Source organism: Salvia splendens, chromosome 19, assembly GCF_004379255.2.
Source record: "Salvia splendens isolate huo1 chromosome 19, SspV2, whole genome shotgun sequence".
Taxonomy (NCBI): Eukaryota; Viridiplantae; Streptophyta; class Magnoliopsida; order Lamiales; family Lamiaceae; genus Salvia; species Salvia splendens.
In genome coordinates, this window is record NC_056050.1 from 3,374,783 (window position 1) to 3,394,596 (window position 19,814).

At 35.0% G+C, this 19,814-nt stretch overlaps 3 protein-coding genes across 3 annotated transcripts; 1 reads left to right on the forward strand and 2 right to left on the reverse strand.

The window, feature by feature from the left end:
• Positions 1-602: 602 nt before the first annotated feature.
• On the reverse strand, positions 603-3,138 carry LOC121778507 (glycolipid transfer protein 3-like). The gene is made up of 6 exons (XM_042175869.1): positions 2,773-3,138; positions 2,599-2,654; positions 1,679-1,809; positions 1,445-1,580; positions 990-1,136; positions 603-875 (listed from the first exon to the last, which is right to left on the reverse strand). Exons 1-6 carry the CDS (start codon positions 2,993-2,995, stop codon positions 840-842), a joined length of 729 nt encoding a protein of 242 aa, XP_042031803.1. The 5' UTR covers positions 2,996-3,138; the 3' UTR covers positions 603-839.
• Positions 3,139-8,922: 5,784 nt separating this feature from the next.
• On the forward strand, positions 8,923-10,823 carry LOC121778246. The gene is made up of 9 exons (XM_042175568.1): positions 8,923-9,232; positions 9,315-9,380; positions 9,453-9,533; positions 9,629-9,682; positions 9,764-9,832; positions 9,956-10,018; positions 10,126-10,208; positions 10,315-10,380; positions 10,471-10,823. The coding sequence occupies exons 1-9, from the start codon at positions 8,984-8,986 to the stop codon at positions 10,505-10,507; spliced, it is 768 nt and encodes a 255-aa protein (XP_042031502.1). The 5' UTR covers positions 8,923-8,983; the 3' UTR covers positions 10,508-10,823.
• Positions 10,824-13,992: 3,169 nt separating this feature from the next.
• On the reverse strand, positions 13,993-14,634 carry LOC121780168 (dof zinc finger protein DOF3.5-like). Its single transcript, XM_042177683.1, has one exon. The coding sequence runs from the start codon at positions 14,632-14,634 to the stop codon at positions 13,993-13,995; it is 642 nt and encodes a 213-aa protein (XP_042033617.1).
• Positions 14,635-19,814: the final 5,180 nt, after the last annotated feature.

Sequence of the window (19,814 nt, forward strand, 5' to 3'; positions counted from 1 at the left end):
AAGCTACATGGTGGATATGGAGACCACTTTCCAACTCATATCGACCATAGGGCTGCATGAATCCCGTTGGGACGCGACGTGACACACGCTCGTGCTCTGAAGGGCAGGATGCCTGGTTAGGCTCTATGATTGGGCGGCTGCCCAAGCCGTCAGAAGGATCTAATTGTTCTTTAGGCTCTGCATAACTTTTGCTCAAGAAACTACAAGACAACCTCAAAGGGAGGTTGTTTTGTTTCTTAAAACTCTACATTGTGAAACTACAATTTTAACATTCATTAAAGTGAAAAAACACTTCTCTCCCCATTATTCGTTCTCTTTAAATATATACTATTCCCCTTTGATGGATATGCTATATCTCCAAAATTATGTTCTGGATCCGCCATTGATCAAATAATAATTGTGATGGGAGGACTAGAACATCGTTTTCTTGGACGAAAGAAAGAGACACTTGGTCACAATGCCAAGTATCACGAGCAATGCTGGCCTAGTAGCCGCGCTCGTGGCACTTCATGATTCTCCCATCCACTCATGGCTCATTTGGCGATTTGGGCAAAGACAACATAGACATGTACAAAAATGCCATGTTGTAGCAACCTTAGCCATTGAAAATTGCAACACAACTCAATTTATTTCTCTATCTCAACATGTGTAAACACTCATGAGACGAATTAAAAGAACGCCCATGACAAAGTTTTGTGTACAACAAACAGGGGATATGTTAAAAACTAGAGAAATGAAAAAAGAGGTTACTATTATACACAATATTTCCACTGTACATTGGCCTAAAACAAGAGGCATCATATTTCATACACCATCCAGCAAAATTTGGACATTCATCTTCACGTTGATTTCAGCTTATCCAATCCATAAGCTCTCTGCAGTTGACGAAAACAAAGCAAATAAATTGGTTTAGTAAGTTTCTATATAAAAAAAAGTTTACATAATGTAAATTAGACATATTTACTCATAATTAACTCATTGAGGCTTACTAGAATTTCTTTGTTCTGCTCTAGCACTGGCATGAGCAGAGAGACCAAGTTTTGTATGTCTTTCTTGAGAATGTCGTCGTCCTCTTCGCCTTTGACCTTAAGAACATCCACGAAACTCCGGCTATCCGGCACCAGTTTCAGGGCTACCTATAGTATGGAAGCCGAAAATTCTCAACAGTTGCCAATGCAATGTTGATTCATAGAAGCAATAACGAAACCTTGAAGGGGCAGGAGCCCCTACCACACTAAAGAATTTCCCTTTTTATTCTTATGATATTACCATAAATGGCAAAAGCCTCTATCGACCAAAAAACAAGCCATACGAAAATTCTCATTTCAAATTTTTAATAGGAAATAAAGAAAATATAAAAAAAATTCCGTGTCCGCCCCTGCATAGATGGTAAGTAACATTATTTATAGAAGTGAGTATATGATTTTTGGGAATGGTATGTTACTTTGTAGGCTGCTGAAGAGATCCATCCATGCCATGGTTTTAAAGTGTTGATGTAAGATTGTTCAACTGCTTCCTCCATATTTCTCCCAAAATCCTTCACTAGCAACTCTAACAATGCCAGAGCAAATTCTAGGGACCTGATTGCAAAATGAACATGAACTTTATCTTAATAATTTATGATTTTGTTGTTATTATTCTTACATATTTTATCTTGTTTTTCAAAAAAAGTTGAAACCTGTTAAGCCAAACAAAAGCTTTGCTACAAGTGGGTCCTTTTTTTGCTTTGCCTTCATTCACCTCTTTCTTCAAAATCTCAACCACATCCCAATATATTGATGGGTCAGAATCATGAAACTTCTCTAATCTCTGCCAAAATGAATACAAACTAATTAGAAGGTTTTGAATATGGACTAGAAATGGAGTATTAATAGTAGTGAAACTGAAATTTAGAAGCTAAAATTAGTACTCCCTCCTTCCCTTAAATTTTGTCACATTTTTTCATTTTTGTCCACCCTACAAAATTTATCACATTTCACTTTTTACCATTTGTAGTAAATGATCCAATATTTCATTAACTCATTCTCAATTGTATTTTATTATAAAATTAATATATAAAAGTAAGATCCACTATTCACTAAGTTTTTTAACTAACTTTCTATTACATTTATTAAAATCTATGCCCGATCAAAGTAAGATAGTAAAATTTAAGGGATGGAGGAAGGAATTAATTTTAAATAGATCAACTATAGCAAAACAACAATCATAATCACGCCTTCGGCTTGGCCACAACCATCTTGTTTTGGATGAAAAAAATAAAATGATGTAGGCCCCACTGAATTGTGACAAGGGAATGACGAAAATACCCTCGTCGGCAAATGTAGAATGCATGCAATTTAATTTCCTAACTAAGGATTGATATGTCTTTCAACAAGGCAAGTGAATATTTTGGTATATAAATATATCATGGTGATGTGATATAATGTCAAAATGTGGGGAAGGGCTTGGTCTCTATTTCTTGGACTTTTGGTGGGGTATGTTTTGTATACTATACACACACACACAATGTGAGCAATAATACTACATGACTAATTTAAAGTTTAAACTTTAAACAGTAAAAAAAATCATTTTCTTTAATTTGGTGTTTCATTAATTTACCTCAATGTTTTGACGAATGTCTTGTCTCAATACAGCCATTGTTGGCCCAATCTTATCTGCAAAATAATCCCCTTTCTCAAATAAATCCACACTATCTTAAATAAAATTAAAAAAACTGTCGCGTAAATTGTACGTGTGTTTGTGTGTATGTGTGTGAGAGAGAGAGAGACAGACCGAGAACTTGCACGAGCAAATTGCAGAGAGAGAGAAACGGCTTGATTGGAATATGGACATTAATCTGAACCGGCACATGAACCGGGGCAGGAACCGGAACCGGAACCGGAACAGAATCGGGAGGTGAGGCGGCGGTTTTGAGGTTGACCGGTAGCAGCGAGAGCTCCTCAATGGCGGACCTGATCTCCGACGTGACCATCTCCAGCTCTCTCCTTCGCTTCATTTTCGACGAAATCGAAGCTCTCCAGTGTGGAGATATTTATTATGTCAACTCAGAAACTCCTCTCTCTCTCTCTCTCTGTCTGAGAAGGAAGAGTGCGTTGAATTCGAGAATATTTCTATTGGATTTGTTTACAATGTTAAGCGTTTTGTTTAATCATATTGGAGTTTAATACTACTATACACATTACGTGAATTGATTGTGACATCTAAATTTGACCTCGGGAATTTCTCATTTTTATCCACTCCCACTCCTATCTAGGTACGTCTTAATTATATAACCATTCGCATCTACAAATGTTCACACAATGTAAAAAAATCTTTGTTTTCCATCTATATTCTATCTTAATTTATCAATCAATAATTTGCACTTTTTAGTTAATTCTAGTAAGATAGATGTTGAGGAGCTTTATAAGATTATTTGATAAAATGAGGTTACGTATAATTATTAGGTTTATAGAACTAATAGAAGAATGTTAGTGTGGATTAAGAGTTTTTTAGTGCAAGGCAAGACTAGTGTTTGATGTTAGCTTATTTTGTAGATTTAAAATGTTTCAATTATTAACTTACTTATTTATATATTTTGACACGAACTATTAGTACACACTCTGCAATCAACCCAAAATGTTGGAATTTGAATAAAACATTGATAGATAGGATGGTTACATATAAAATGTTGTATTATGTGGAAAAAGTGCTGTTGGATACTTACATGATTGTTAATTAGAGTTTGAATTTTGTTTGTTTAATTTAATTTATTTAAAGCTAAAGTGATTTAATGATGAGAATGTTCTCATGTGACTAAACAAAAATTGCGATATACTAATATATATTTCTTAGAAATTTATTTTATTAAATTTAATTTAAAGATAAAGTGATTTTTTTATGAGAATGCCTTCATATTTCCTCATCTAAGGATGTGTTTCACATTCAAACAGAGTTAATATAATTTACTAACTACGAATGAGTGTGATTCTCACACGTCCTTATACGAAGATATTTTCAAATAAGATTTTGCATTTATAAACATCCAATTTATGAGTATTGAAATATTTTTTATAGCATTGTAATTAATATTGAATTGTCTCTATGGTAGAGATTCTAGTTGTTGTTTATAATGTACTACTCCATCCATCCCAAGAAAGATGACCCCTTCCTTGGGTGGCACGAGATTTTAGATAGCTTTATTTAGTGTGTTAAGTGGAGAGAGTAAAGTAAGAGAGATGGAATAAAGCAGAGATAAAAGTGTTTCCATTTTTAGTAATGAGTCATCTTGATTTGGAACAAACCAAAAATGAAAGTGGATCATCTTCAATGAGACGGGTGAAACGGAGGGAGTAATAGTAGTTTAGTACAACATTACATTACCATTTTCTAGTTATTGCTCATACAATAAAAGTGTACAACTTATTATACTTCTTACCGAAGATTAGTTTACAATTAATAAGTTATAATTAAGTACTGGGGGATGAATCACAAAGCTCATCCACAAACAGCTTCTTTATGGAATCTTAACATTAATTACATACATATATAACTTCCTTAGACATGTCTGGTTATATTAATATTTTGAGATGAGCAGTAAATTAAATTAAATTAAATTACGAAATACTGCAGTGATGGGGAGTTGGGCACATGTCATGCCGGCTTCTTAATTATCCATAAATCATAACAAAAATATTCAACTTATTGGGAATTTCCACACCATTACCGTAGAAAACTCCAAATTCGACTTTTTTAAAGTTTATATTCATCATTAATCTAGGCTAATCAAGTTTAATAATACACATAACTAAATCCATTTTAATTCAAATACGAATATTTGGTCACATATATCTGACTTAATGAACGTCGGGTGATATCTTGTGATGACATACTAAATCACAATTAATTTTTCTCAGTCTAATTATCAAATAGTATTAAATAAATTTAATATTTAGTTGATGCTCTGATTAAGGATAAGAGTATCTAGAATTACTTGTTAAATGCATTGACTTGTGAAAATATATAATTAATCCCCATTTTCGGCCAATTATTAGCACTTTAAATTCTTCTAAGAATCGAGCTTGGATCGTATATGGCCAAATACAATGTCAATGGCATTGATCAAAAAGGAAAAAGAAAGAAATTAGAGAAAAAGAAATTGACATTTTGCAATTATATCAATTAACATCATCTATAATCCAGACATGTCCAAATTAATCACGACCAGGTGAAGATGTGTAAAGTGTGAACATAGAGATTCTGTTTAGGTTCGAATTAAATACTCCTATGTTATGCAAGAATCTGGCGAAATTATTTAATCATTAACGTAAGGCATAGGAAATGAGAAATATGGAGATAAAAAAATACTATATATACATAATCGAAATAATCTGGAAGTATAAAATTTAATGTGGCAAAGTTTTTTTTTTTGCAATCCACTCCAACATTAAAACCTGGATCTGCCGTTGGTTTAAATAGTTGTTTAAATGTCGTTTGATAGCTGCATAGTTTGTTTTGGACTGTATGTAGGGTTGTGGAGAGAGAGGCTATAATTAATAAAATTATATAAAAAATCTTTAATCGAGTATTTATAAATTAAGTTTAAACGATCGATGACCTAAGAGCATAGATCATACAAACTTGAATTGCATCACAACGTCCAAATAATTATGCTAGAAAAATTAATACACAAACTGGAATAGATAACTTAATCAAGCAATGGTAATCTGGAATCTTCATTTTATAAACATATAGTATTTGTTTTGATAAGCAAAAAAGAGAAGAAAAAAAAATGTGTAACTTTCAGTTGGTTGTAGTGTGTACATCCAGTGGAGTAGTTATTAATTATTTGGTACTAATTTGTGCTCTTATTTTTTTTATATTGGCACTCATATTTTTTTTATAGAATTAGTTTTTTAGTTATGTACTAATTATTTGCACTCCTATTTTCTTTTTTAGATATTAGGTTGTTTACTATGCTTTAATTATTTTGATTTCTCACATTATGCTCTATTATTTTTTTATTGCTTTGATTTTTATAATATACTCTATTATTTTTTGAGCATGTAATATTATTTGCAGTAAAACTCGTACTTCAAATAAAAATGAAAAAAAAATTATACATTTATTAATGTTTTGATTTTTTATATTATATTCTATTATTTATATCGTAATTATTTGTTATACACCTCCTTACCCCCAAACTAAAAATCTTAGATCCGCTACTGTGTACATCAGTCATGCAACAATGACGTCTAAATCGGAAATTTGACATCTTAGGCCACCCGCAACGCGTCACGCGGGTGGCCCGTATTCCGTCACAAAGGGACGAGACGGCGGCGTGATGCGTTGCAGCGCCCCGTCTCGTCCCCAGCCCGTTCCCAGCCCGTTCCGCGTTTTGTCCCGCTGTGACGAATGGCGAGACGTCTCGCCACGCGCCGAGGCGACGTGGCGCGCTCCAGCGCCATGCGTGACGCCCACTCGCCGGCCCGCGAGTGGGCATCGTCACGCTGACGCAATAATTCATTTTGGATTATCCCAAATTCGGGAGGATTATTCCGTTGATCCCACTCCGGAAGAAGGCCGAGGCGGTGGAGTCTCCAGGGCGGAGGCGGAGGCGGACGATGAGGATCTAGGCCGGCATCCGTACGGCCCCAAAGAAACGCTGGCGGTGTACAACGCCAGGATCAGCGCCTCGTACAATCCCATCTTCGGGAATCAACAACCCCGGAAGTGCTTATGGGAAAAGGTCACCGAGGCCTACCACGAGATTAAGCCGAAGGGGTCCCGCCGTTGCACATATAAGATGCTCCGCGCTCACTTTGACCGAGTCGACAAAGAGGTCAAAAGAATCTGTGCCATCCACAAGAATGAAGCGGCTCATTACCAAAGTGGAGCCACGGGAGCCGACATTCTGAGCTCGGCTTTGGGGGTCTACTTCGACGACACCGGCAAACGATTCAAATATGTCGATGTTTGGGAAGTCGTCAAAGACGAGGAAAGGTGGGCCGGCGGTGTCCGGTCCAGCTCGGGCTCGACCTCGAAGCGCACAAAGCACACGACGGGTGGCCAATACTCGTCTAGTGAGGGCGGTTCGGGCAGCGCCCCACAAGAGTTTGCCTCGCAGGAGGTTGAGGCCCTGGCAGACGTTGTCGGGGGGTCCTCCTGTGGGCGCCGTCGACCGCAAGGGAGAAATGTGGCGAAGGCGGCTAGAGGGAGGAGGGGCCGAGCCGAATCAAGCCAGGCAGGCTTGGGGGGACCCTCGAACTCCCTTATGTCCATGTACATGACCGCCACAATGGCGGACACTTCCCGCATGACGCCTCCCCAATACCAAGCCTATCTTAACGGAATTGCGTTTATGGCAGCACAACTTGGCATTCCGCCTCCTCACGGCTTCAGTGCACCTCCACCGTCTTTGGGGGATGATTCGCCAGCGGAGTAGTTTTTTTTATTTTCTTTAAAATTGTATTTTAAATTATGTCATTTTTATTTTTTAGGATTTTAATTAAGTGTTTTTTTTTTTTGAATTTTAAGTTGTATTTTTATTTTATGTTGTAATTTTATTTTATTTTTAATGAAGTGTGTTTTTTAATTGAATTTGGTTGGAAATAAAAATAAAAAATGAAATTGAATGAATAGTAATTTAAGGGACGGTTAAGGGACGGATGGTTGCAGGTTCCGTCCCTTAGTTAAGAGATGGAGTAAAAAAGTACAGTGGGGCCATGAATAGTAATTTAAGAGACGGTTAAGGGACGGATAAGTGACAGCGCTGCGGATGGCCTTATAGTTTTTGAGATCCTCTCTTTATATTTTTTTTTTGTTCCACTATTTTTTTTTGTTTCAGTTTCAATTTCCTATGTTAGTATTAGCTGTAAGTAAACATACAAAACTATTTCTAGGTAGTTTATTAAACCAACTGAACATAATAAAATTACTAATGCTACTGTTTACAGGAAGTCGGAGACCACGTTGGTTATTCAGGCTATACAGTACATAACTTTTTAATATATACATTTTGTGATGCAACTTGTTATTTACTTATTTGAATTCATGAACCCAAAAACCACTTCGATCATCTTATTCTAAAATAGTTGGTGAGTTCATTAAACTTAGTACACTAAGTAGTACTATATAATACCGCAATTTTCTATCGATGCTAAGATTTAGAACAAACTTTCAATTTTGATACATTGGTTATCCAAATATTACATTTTATTTTTGAGTGAATTACAACATTGGGAGTGCCAGATTGTTGCGACATCGGGTTGGGATTTGACGATGACAGGTACGAAGATGAAGGTGGTGGAGACGGAGAAAGAAAAGAAACAAAGTGGAAGAGGGCAGAGGGAAGAAGAAGATAGTTTCGAAATAATATCAGATTAATACTATAAAATAATATCGCACACAGTGCATGAAATAATATCATATTGAAAATGTGAAATTATGAATGGACAAAAATGTCCTATCTCACTTTTCGGGGCATTTTCGAGAGAAATTGTCCTAAAAAGTATAAAAGTGCCACCGATGAAGTTCAGAGACTACTTGAGATATTTTTAAAGTCCAGAGACTACTGATGAAATAAACTCTTAGTTTAGAGACTATTTTTGTAATTTACTCATTATTTTTAGGTCAAGAAGGACTCCGATTTTTTATTTTATTGAAAAGTCGATCAATCGACTTGAATTTTTGTTGTATATTGGTTCTGGATGGAGGGAGTAGTATTTATGTGATTGCAATCATAACAATGCAACATATATGCACACTAATAAAATCAATAACGTAGAATTATGTATAGAATATTTTTTAAATAAAGAAGATCCAAATATATTTGTGAGTTTGTAAGTTGTTAGAAACAAACGCTCACATTTGAAAGTAGGCCCCTCGGCCCAGGTTTTGATTAAATAACTAAGCTCATTTCAAAATATGAAATGACAAATATACCCTTGTTTCAGATAAGCAAAGGAGGTAGAAGAAGAAAAATTGTAAACCAGAATTTTCAGCGACTATGGCGGGTGTTCCAACGGTTGCCGCATCATCAGCCGCCGTCTGTCGGCGGCTTCTCTCCGTCGATAGCTCGTTTCCTGCGACGAAATATCTCTCTTCGTCTACTTCATCTTCGAAATGCTACTCGATCGGGGGCTTGAATCCCCTGCCGTGCAGGACCGCGGTGCTCCCCTCGAGAAAACTCGTGATTCGAGCTGCCAGGGTCGAGTCCGAAGGGGTTTCTCTTGGATTCAGAGCACCGGAATTCGAGGTAAACATAGAATTTCTGGAAATTGAGAGAAAATGAGTTCTGTTTAAATCTGAATTTTGCATTCGTTGTGTTTGAGTTTTAGCTTCCGGAACCTCTTACTGGAAAAGTGTGGAAGATGGATGACTTTGACTCTTACCCCGCATTGCTGGTAGTGTTTAGTTTTAAAGCAATTGGAATTTGGAAACTTAATTTTTGGATTTAAACATTGTGATATTTGCAGGTAATGTTCATCTGCAACCATTGCCCTTTTGTCAAACACTTGAAGCATGATATTGTAAAACTCTCAAACTTCTATATGAAGGTAAAGTTATTATATCGGTTATTTCTGTTACTGTTAGTGTTTTTAATAGGAGAAGTTGTTGATCGTTATTGATGTGTGCATTGTGTATGGGGCAGAAAGGACTTGCGGTTGTTGCAATTTCTTCAAACTCTGTTACTACTCATCCACAGGTTCAGATGACCTTGTATCTTCAAATTGAGCAGTGTTGAAGCCGTTGAATGATTCCTCCAGCTTTAACCTATTCCTCACAGGATGGACCAGATTTTATGGCTGAGGATGCTAAGATATTTAAGTATCCTTTTCCCTATCTTTATGATGAGGCAAGCATTTGATGTTGGAGAATTCCTATTATAGTTGCTGTCTAGTATTCCCAAGATGACAATTTGAAGATGTTGCTTTACACAAAACACAATTGATTGAATTAGCTCTACATGAATTTGCAGTCCCAAGATGTCGCAAGAAGCTTTGGAGCTGTTTGTACACCGGAGTTTTTCTTGTTTAAAAAGGTTGTTAGTAGATCAGTGAACACTGGCTCTCTGAACTCATCTGCTCAGAACACTTAACCGTTTCCTGGTCACGAGAGCTTAACTATTGAATGGTTATGATCTGACAGGATGGTCGTAGGCCATTTGAGTTAGTATATCATGGTCAGTTTGATGATTCCCGGCCGAGTAATAATATGCGCGTAACTGGAAGGTTACGTCTGCACTTGTAAAATTTTAGAAATATAACAATGAGACAAAGTCATGTACTCGGGCTTGTTCATGTGTTCCTAACAAATTATAAGTGATGCGTAATGTAGGGACTTGAGCTTAGCGATAGACAGTGTGTTAAGTGGACAACCCGTATCGCCTATTCAGAAGCCTAGGTACTGTTTCTATTCAATCTGCCATTTGTTATTTCTCTTGTTGTTTTCAGATGATATTCTGTTACATGACTGAAATTTCTTTATCACCAGTGTCGGATGCAGTATAAAGTGGAAGCCTGAAGGTTGAGACATAAATACATGTATTTATGTCGATCTTCCAAATTCCATTGCCCCTCAGAATATTCCATTGCCAGTCTTGCTGAGATTATAGTCTGATGGCTGACTACAATCTGATCGCCTAGCACGGGGAAACCCTCGAACATTTGTTCATTTCCAATATTCAACTTCAAAATGGCCAACGGTAACTCCATTATCATATTTACTTATTCCATAATCTGTCTGTATAATATATATTGCTCTACTATGATATATTTGTGTTGAGCCAAAAAGAATGCCTTTTCCAGTTCTTTTAGGTGGTAATTGTTTTACTGAAAGTTGTCTAATATTATGGTTGCCTTGCTTGCACATGTTCAATGAATTGATAATATTAGGGTATTTTGCCTTCAAATTTCTATACTTTTCGCCTAATTCAACTTTTGTATACCATCTTTAAAATCTGCATCTAAATCGTCGAACTATTGATTTGTTCTAATTCTCCAATCTAGCAAGAGTTTTGACATGAACATAGTTTGATGACGTACTTGTGTGACGTAACCAAAATGATGTCATATTTTAGATAGCAAAATGATGTCGTATCATACAAAATTTAATAAATTCATTAGTTGGAATAGAATTTATATTAAGAAAGAATGAGATGGAAGGAAGAAAATGAGAGAGCTAGATGTAAGATAGTACAACAAGGTGGTGTTCGGTTTCCAAGATAAAATAATACCAAGATACAATCTAGGATTGAGTTGTGAGATTATTTTAGTCATAGGGGTTAGCTATGACTAATTATCTCATGATTATTCATCTAAGATTGAGTTGTGGGGTTGAATCTCATGAACCAAACACACTACAAATTTAAACTCGGATACAATCTTGCAAACCGAACACCCCCAAATGATATTTTAATTTGGTACTATTACAACACCGTTTTGCTGCCTATAGTGTGGTGTCGTTTTATTTGACGCCCAATAGTGCTACGTAAATAAAATAGAACAATAAAACGATATGTTTGTAACATTCTGATTATGATAATATGCATTTATGATCTATCTATGCTAATGGGCCTGGGCCCAAGTATGAGGTTGGAGTGTGTGATTTTATTGGCCTACAAAATGCAGCGGACATATTTTATACTGAAAAGTATATATTTTGAAGGACATTTTTAAGGGAAATGAGAAGGATATCATCTCATTGAAAATAACTAAACACACTACAATTATTTTTAAAATTAATTGTTGTTAATAAGATCACGAAAATGATAAGGCAGAGTTGATCACAATGAATAATTTTCGGAGCATATAAGTTATTGGAGTTTATTTTTAGATCATTTGCAAAAAAAATTCAAGAGTGCTCACACACACAAAGCCTGTAAGAACTCAAGCCAAGATTTAGTTTTGGGTTTTACCCCTATTTTTTGTTTTTTTGGTTAAGTATAATTTAAAATATTTCTATAATTACAGTTAAAATTATGAAATATAACTGAACCAGTAGCTATTAGAGATTCTATCTCCAGTATAATTTGTACACTATGTTGCACCGTATTGTGCTTTTTTTGTACCTAAGATGAACAGTATAATATGTTTATCTAAATAGCACAGCATTCCAATCGCATTCAGCTATTAAGTTTGTATTTAATAATCATTACTAGTAGATAAGGTCGGGTGATATTACTATTTAAGGACTTAAAAATATTGTGAACTAACTAATTATGTGTTTGGCTCTTATTTAATTGAATCACAACTACCTAGCTACAACTTGCAACAAGTCAATTATGCAATAAATTCTCCCTACCCTAATATAGTTCTAAGAATGGTCCCTTATTCTTCCTGTTTCTACAACCACTCTTTCTTTTTAGCAAAATGAATATAATAAAAACATAAAATAGATCCAAGTTTCTATGGTATTTTCCCATTGATTATCATCGTATTCATAGAGCTTAGCCAAGAGTGAACCAAGCCTGATGGCGGTTCGATGAAGTTGGTCCCGCGATGGCTCGGAACAATTTGTCACTTGCTTTGAAAGTGACAAATCATAAGGATAGACTGTCCAAGTGTTCCACAAGGGAAGTTTGAATCTTTCTTGATGGAGTTGTTCCACATGCCATTAGAAATGTATTGTGGAGAGATTTTGGTAATTCATTCGAGTAGAAAAATTAAGTTGTTGGCCATTGCAATTTGGACTAATGTCAGCTTACGAAATTCTAAGAATTCAAGTATTTTTCTACCAAAAAATATAGCTGGTTAAAAATCAAAATCTTGGTATACTACGTATATTTATAGGCAATTAATTCATAAAATAAGACTTTTCAATATTTATAAAAAAGTTTAAGCTGTGGTTTTATTTTTATTTTGATTTCAAAAAAGACTTACCTCTATGTAGCTATGAAATATCTTCTTGAACCCCCAAGGTTAAGAATCTGATTTCGTCACTGCTAATGTATATGTAGAGAGAGATTCATCATACTCCCTCAATCCGTCATTAGGAGTCTCATTTCTTGACGACACGGGTTTTAAGAAATGTTAAGAAAAGTGGGTGGAGAAAAGTTAGTGGAATAGAGGTTCCACTTGTATATATTAGTTTTAAATAAAATGTGAGTGACATGAGTTAGTGGAAGGTAGGACTATAAATGGTAAAAGTGAACCGCGACTCCTATTCGCGGACAGACTAAAATGGAAAAACGGGACATACACGCGCGCGCGCACACACACATGCGCGCACACATATACATGTGTGTGGAATATATATCAATTTACTACCATTTACATTCTCTTGATACGCTCAAGATTTGGTTTTGGTTCGAGATTTTCCGGAATTGGAACCGGCGGTTCCAGAACCTTGGGCTGTGTAGTCTCAACTAACTTGATGTAATAGTAATCTCCCTGATAACCACAAGAGTATGCACTTTGTTGGACACAAGTTTAATGCACAATTGATAGAGTAAAATAGAGATAAAAATAAAAGTAATTAAAGTACTATTAATAGAGAATGAGTATCACCTTAATAGAGAGAAAAGAAATTCTAAAATTAAAGAGTGCATATTTATATGAGACAAACTACAAAGGAAATAGTACAAACTCTTATGAAAGAGAGCAGGTATAATACTAGTGATTTGTAAATTTCTCACGAGTAATTATAATAATGCATATCGCACAAGCACAATCAACATCAATTATGTGCATCACAATTCACCTACCAAAATAATAATCAATTCATCCTAACAAAAAGCGAAAACGAAAAAGAAAAAGAGATCCGAAATAAATTGCAATTAGTAACTCCATGTGCCATAATTATTTGGCGTGTGAGAAAAGAGTGGCAAGCAATGAAGAAATAAGACAAAATTTCATTATTTTCTCATAAAGTAAGATATTATATTATGTTTATAGACATCAACCTATTTTGCCAATAGTCTCTTTCACGGAATTGTGACAGTTAACTTCCAAGAATCAAGAAAAAAAAGAGTAATTAAATTAATATAGTTAACAAATCAAGGGGTGGATTTAAAATTCAAAATTCATAGGCAGAGAGATCAAAAGAACTCCAATTATCCGGTGCGAACACCCCACAGTCTTTCACCTGCACCGCCGGGTACGCTAAGCTCGGCAGAGTTGTACCTTCCTCCCACAACATATCCTCCCCGATCTCAAACAAAAACTGCTGGCCACTCACATCCTGACACATGGACATCTGCGTCATCATCCCCTGCTGCTGCATCTGATCATCTCCAACCAATCCCAGCGGCGTCTGATACTCAAAAGCCGCCGTAGCCTCCCCAAACGCGCTCGCCGGAGCATTTTCCGACGACGACTCGTCGCCGCCGGCGCTGCTGACGTAATTGGCGAAGACGGCGGCCATGTCAATGCAGGCTCCGGCGGGGGCGGGGGAGGGGGAGGAGGTGGAGGAGTGGCGGGTGGTGGCGGCGGCTCGTGCGCGGCGGGATTTGCCGCAGCCGCCGCGGACGGGGACGTTGCGGAGGGAGCCGCCTTTGGTCCAGTAGCGGCGGCAGGCCTTGCAGAAGTAGCGGGGCTGGGAGAGGCTGTAGTTGTTGTAGTAGCAGAATTTTGTGTTGGCGGAGGTGCAGCGGGGGCAGTTTGGGGCGATTTCCGCGGCGGTGGTGGTGTATTTCCATTTGGCGGCGGCGCCGTCCATCGCTATGGGCCGGATGATGCCCATTGGGTTTGAGTAGTCGCTAGTGGCTGTGGATGTTGAGAACATTTTTTTTTCTTTTTTCTTTTTTCTTTTTTAATTCTTGAGAAGGAGAGTAAGGATCAAGAATGAGATCACAAGAATGAGAGAGAGAGGGGAATAAGTTTAGGTGAAGAGGGGGTGTTTATATATAGCATACTGTTAGTTTGGAAAGCATTCTCCAGAGAGTTCATACCCCATAAGAATGTTATATTATGCTTTTAAAAGAAGAATGTTGTCTTAAGATTGGTGATGCGTAGTTATAATATTTTACTCTATTCGTTATCACAAATTTTTATATAAAATTAATAAAATAGATAAAAAAATGGATTAAAGTATTATTAATAGAAACTGGATCCGATTTCATTAGTGAGAAAGATATTCTCAAAATTGAAAGTTAATATTTTTAAGATATGCACTAAAATGATAATACTCTAATTATGCTCACCGAGTCTGCCAAAATATCATTATATAATACTGGTATTGATAAAATGCAAACTCTATATATTGTACAAACTCTAAACTTTGCAACACAATGTAAAATTTCAAAATTTTGATGTCAACACGGTGTCAACCGTTGACATTGTATTAATATTTTCTGTTGATATTATTTTATCATCTGTTGACATTTTCTAACAGTCTAGATCATAGTTTGAAGTTTGTACAATATTTAGAATTTGCATTGGATTACATCCGTACAGTACTCTATAATTTAAGAATATTCGTCACTATAAGTGTATATTACACACTACACTAACTCATTCTATTCAAATTTCTATAAAAATATATAATCCGAATATAAAAATAAAAATAAGATTTTACTATTTTATTGACTGACTATAGCTAGTATCTATTTAACAAAGTTTAAAATTCAAAATGCAAATTTAAATATCCTATCGAAATTGCAGCGGCATGGCTCCGTATTTTGTACTCAATGTGTTAATTCAACGGTGATTTGAATTAACACGTTGAGTACGAAATGAGGACATACTGATATAGATTGAAATTACAAAATGAATTAAATATCGAGCATTAATTTCAATTATTTGGTGTGAAGGTTTGGATATTTTTTTAGACTATTCTAAAAAAACAATTCTATAGAGTACAGCATTTTAATAATGATTTTGTTATCATTTTTCAGAAATTTAATTTAGTGTATTCATTGTGTGGGACTGTGGGAGTACGTAGGGCGAGGAGACTGAGGGCCATTACAAATCTTAGTAAATGTATGTGGCAGCTCCTATTTATTTTCATATAAATTAGAATAACCATATTCTATTTACGTACTATAAGAACATCCACAATAGCACCTAGCCCACCGCCTAGCCGAGCGCCGGCGCTAGGCGGTGCGCTAGGCGATCTATTGCAGCCGCCTAGCGGATTTCGCGAAAAAAAAACGCCTAGCGCTCGGCGGTTCCGCGGCGCTAGGCGGTGCGCTAGGCGATCCGCTAGGCGTTATTGCAGCGTCCGAATCGCCTAGCTCGAATTTTTAAATTTTTTTTTGTTTCCGAAACACTATATATACGCGACGGAGGAGACGACGACGACGAGGAGGAGTGAATTATTGTACTTTTTTAAAAATTATTGTAATTTTTTTAAATTATTGTATTTTTTTAAATTATTGTACTTTTTTAAATTTTAATAGTATTATTAATGTTTCCCGTATATGTCTCGTAAATTAAATTTCGTATATTGTGTGATTGTTAATTATTTCATTTTGTATATATTTGTTAATAGTGATGTGGATATTATGTGGCTAGGCTATTGCTGGGCTATTTGCTTGTTTTGATGATGTGGCAGGAGGATTTTTAGTGCTGATGATGTGGCAGTGGCTAGGCTATGGTTGGGCTATTGCTGGGCTATTCCTATTGTGGATGGCAGGCCGAAGTTAAAATTATCTCAATTCTAGAAATTTATCAATTTGAATTATAAATCTTGACTACGTTGCACGAGGAACAGTACAAACTATATTACTCCATACAAATATTACTTCTTTTAATGACATTATAATAACTAATAAGGCATTTTATTTCTAAATCCCACCAAAGCACTTGCATCTTATTTGTTTATCAATTACAAAATATTTTATATTAATGAGCTCAAGTGAATATTTACATGACGAAAAGTTGTTTGAGCTTTCCCTAGCTAACTATAATCTTCAACAAAGACTTATTGTTGTGTACGTATAATTTATTTTGATAAGTCTAAATAAGATTACAATGCATAATAAATAAAAATGAAGTGATTATTGAAGTTGTTGTTCATAATAAAAATTACTACTTTTTTAATGTACTTATAATATTATCTAATCATAATAGATACATGTACTAATGCAGTACAAAACTTATAAGACTAACATTACATCATCTGATAGCAACTCAAAAAACTGAATTTAATTAAAATTTTCGATACTCGTGTATCGACAGCCAGGTTGGCCAACCCTGTGCAGCCTACCTCCGTCTGTCTACATAGGAGTATGGCTCTATTTATATACTCTCTTAGTCTCAAGGTAATTGGGGCATTTGTCGCATTTCTTTTGGGTACATGATTTAAAAAATTGATTTGTTAAAGTAGAAAGAATAAAATAAGAAGAGGATAAAGTAATAGAAATGAAGAGAAAGTAAAGTAACAGAGGGAATAAGTTTCTCCAAAAAAGAAAATAACTCAACTATATTAAGATAAACTAAAAAGGAATAAGATTCAACTAGATTGAGACGAAGGGAGTACTTTGACGATGAAAATAAAAGTAAATGAAAAAAATGATGAAGCAATGGGGAGTAGAAAAGAGGGCGTGGGCGGTTAGCGAGCCATGTGATGGAAAATGATATGTTAAGACATAATCATGTTTTTATTGAGGCAAATAGTTTACGTTTGGGTAATGTGGCATTTCCCCATTGGTTGTTGATGACCGCGATTGATGCTATTGGTGAATGCCATCCTCCTCAATTTTACCATTTTATCATAATTTCATTTTCGAGTCACCATGATTCAGCAACAATCTTGCTTCTTTTCAGAAATATTTCCACAACGCTTGCAAATCCCAAATGCCATTATTATGCATTTTCTTCTTTTTTTTATATACAAAAGAAATGCTCAAGTTGAAAGTAGAACGAGTAAAAAGTCGTTAACAAATCAACGAACAAACAATAACAAAAGCAACAACAAAAGACACACAAAAAATTATGCAAAACCCCTCTCTTACCTGCCACTTAATCAAAAATCACCAAGCTAAGCAAATAAACACTACAAGTCTCGAGTCATCCCTCAACAAAAAGCCACACCACCAGCTCAACCAAGAACAAGATACCAACAACAGAAAAACAAAGGCACTAGAGGGAAAAAGAGGAGAAAGAAAAAATAGCACACTTCAAATGCTTTCAGCCATCTACTTTCTTTTACTTTCAAAGTCTCTCCAACAACTAACATCGTTTAAGTTGTCTGCCATTTTCTTCTTTCTATTTTTTGAAGTTCAATTGATATTTAAGAAGCAAAATAGCGTAAATCGAAGAATTCATTCAAAAAATATTCAAGAACTTTATGATTTCCACCTAGTTTTATGTATATTATTGCACTGAAATAATTTAAAATTTATTAAAAGTACTAGTATATGAAAAATTGCGCGTGGCACAAAACTGTTTTGCATCATTGAGATTTTATTTTATCATTTAAACATGACTATTTCAATATGGTTTCACAACTTATAAGTATGAAAAAAAGGCAAAAGCCACCATAGGCAAATAAAAAATTGGGAAGTGTTCGATTTGCAAGATTGTATCTGGATTTAAATTTGTATCGTGTTTGGTTCTTGAGATTCAATTCTACAACTCAATCCTAGATAATAATCATGAGATAATTAGTCATAGCTAACCTCTATAAGGCTATGACTAAAATAATCTCACAACTTAATCATAGATTGTATCTTAGTATTATTTTATCTTGAAATCGAATAACACCTCGGTCTATAAATTCACCAACTAACTCAATCTTTTTTCCTTATTTTTTAATCAATTGGGACCCTTTCCAAAATATTTTTCACCACACATGTCGGCAAACTTTTATAACTTCACTCACCTAGGGATCGGTAAAGAATTAATTTATTAATTGCACGATTACATCAACTAATTCACATCAATTGGTGCATTCCACATGCACATATGCCTACGTGGCAAGATTTGGTGAAGTTGGAGATCTTAAACACCATTAAATTGCTTTAATTTGTTTAATCATTTAAAAATGTGATTAAACAAAGCCCCTAAAATGTGATCTTTTAGTAGTACTTAGTTGAATTCAGTACGTCATTCCCCCTGATTTAGTTCCTAAATTAATTGCGCCTTCAATTTAAAGTGAACCCTTTTCTTATCACAAAATTAAGAAATTTAAATAATTTATCATTAAAAAAATCGAAACTTCGTGGAGGGTTCATGTCCTTATGCTTGAACGATTTGAGTCAAAACAATCGATCATTTAATGCTATTCACTCGAAGATTTTCTGACTTTTTCTTGTGCTCAAGCAATGTACAACAATATATTATTCATTTCACCGTCTTATTTTACATTATATACGATTTGAAAATGAGGTTTACACTTAGGCACTTGAATTTAGAAAAATCACATTACAAAGATCTGAACTAATATCATGTCAAAAATGCTTGAGCTGACAATTTTGCCCCTGAGTCATTTTGATCTATTTTCTAGAAATTAATTATGAAGTAAAAACATAAAAAATGGTTGTCATGTTTTGTTCATGATATAATTTTTTTTTAAGTCAGAATACAAACTATATCCATTCACAAATACATTATTATGAGTTAGCATTACAAAACAAATCAGTTTTTGAATCAATATTAGTTTGACAATTCATAAATATTCTGACTTAGTATCAGAAACTGACATGTTTTATGATGTAAGCTCATGTTAATGTATCAGACAATTGATATGATTTTCAATTTTCAAGAGTTCTCATTTAGAAAAAATTATCACTGTAACCACTCCCTAATACTATATATGCATATAATCAGAATGATATATTGATGTGCATATTTTGTGTAATCATATTGTTTTATTAGTAATGCATATGTATTAGCTTGCAAACTTAGGTATTATGCATAATACTATATCAACAATTTTTAAAAATGAATACTTAA

Coding starts and splice junctions, on each gene's coding strand:
- LOC121780168 (XM_042177683.1), bottom strand. CDS start 14,634: ATGGACGGCGCCGCCGCCAAATGGAAATACACCACCACCGCCGCGGAA.
- LOC121778246 (XM_042175568.1), top strand. CDS start 8,984: ATGGCGGGTGTTCCAACGGTTGCCGCATCATCAGCCGCCGTCTGTCGG. Junction 9,381..9,452: donor ACTCTTACCCCGCATTGCTG/GTAGTGTTTAGT, acceptor TGATATTTGCAG/GTAATGTTCATCTGCAACCA. Junction 10,019..10,125: donor AGTTTTTCTTGTTTAAAAAG/GTTGTTAGTAGA, acceptor ATGATCTGACAG/GATGGTCGTAGGCCATTTGA.
- LOC121778507 (XM_042175869.1), bottom strand. CDS start 2,995: ATGAAGCGAAGGAGAGAGCTGGAGATGGTCACGTCGGAGATCAGGTCC. Junction 1,810..2,598: donor ACATTCGTCAAAACATTGAG/GTAAATTAATGA, acceptor TCATTTTGGCAG/AGATTAGAGAAGTTTCATGA. Junction 1,581..1,678: donor GCTTTTGTTTGGCTTAACAG/GTTTCAACTTTT, acceptor TTTTGCAATCAG/GTCCCTAGAATTTGCTCTGG.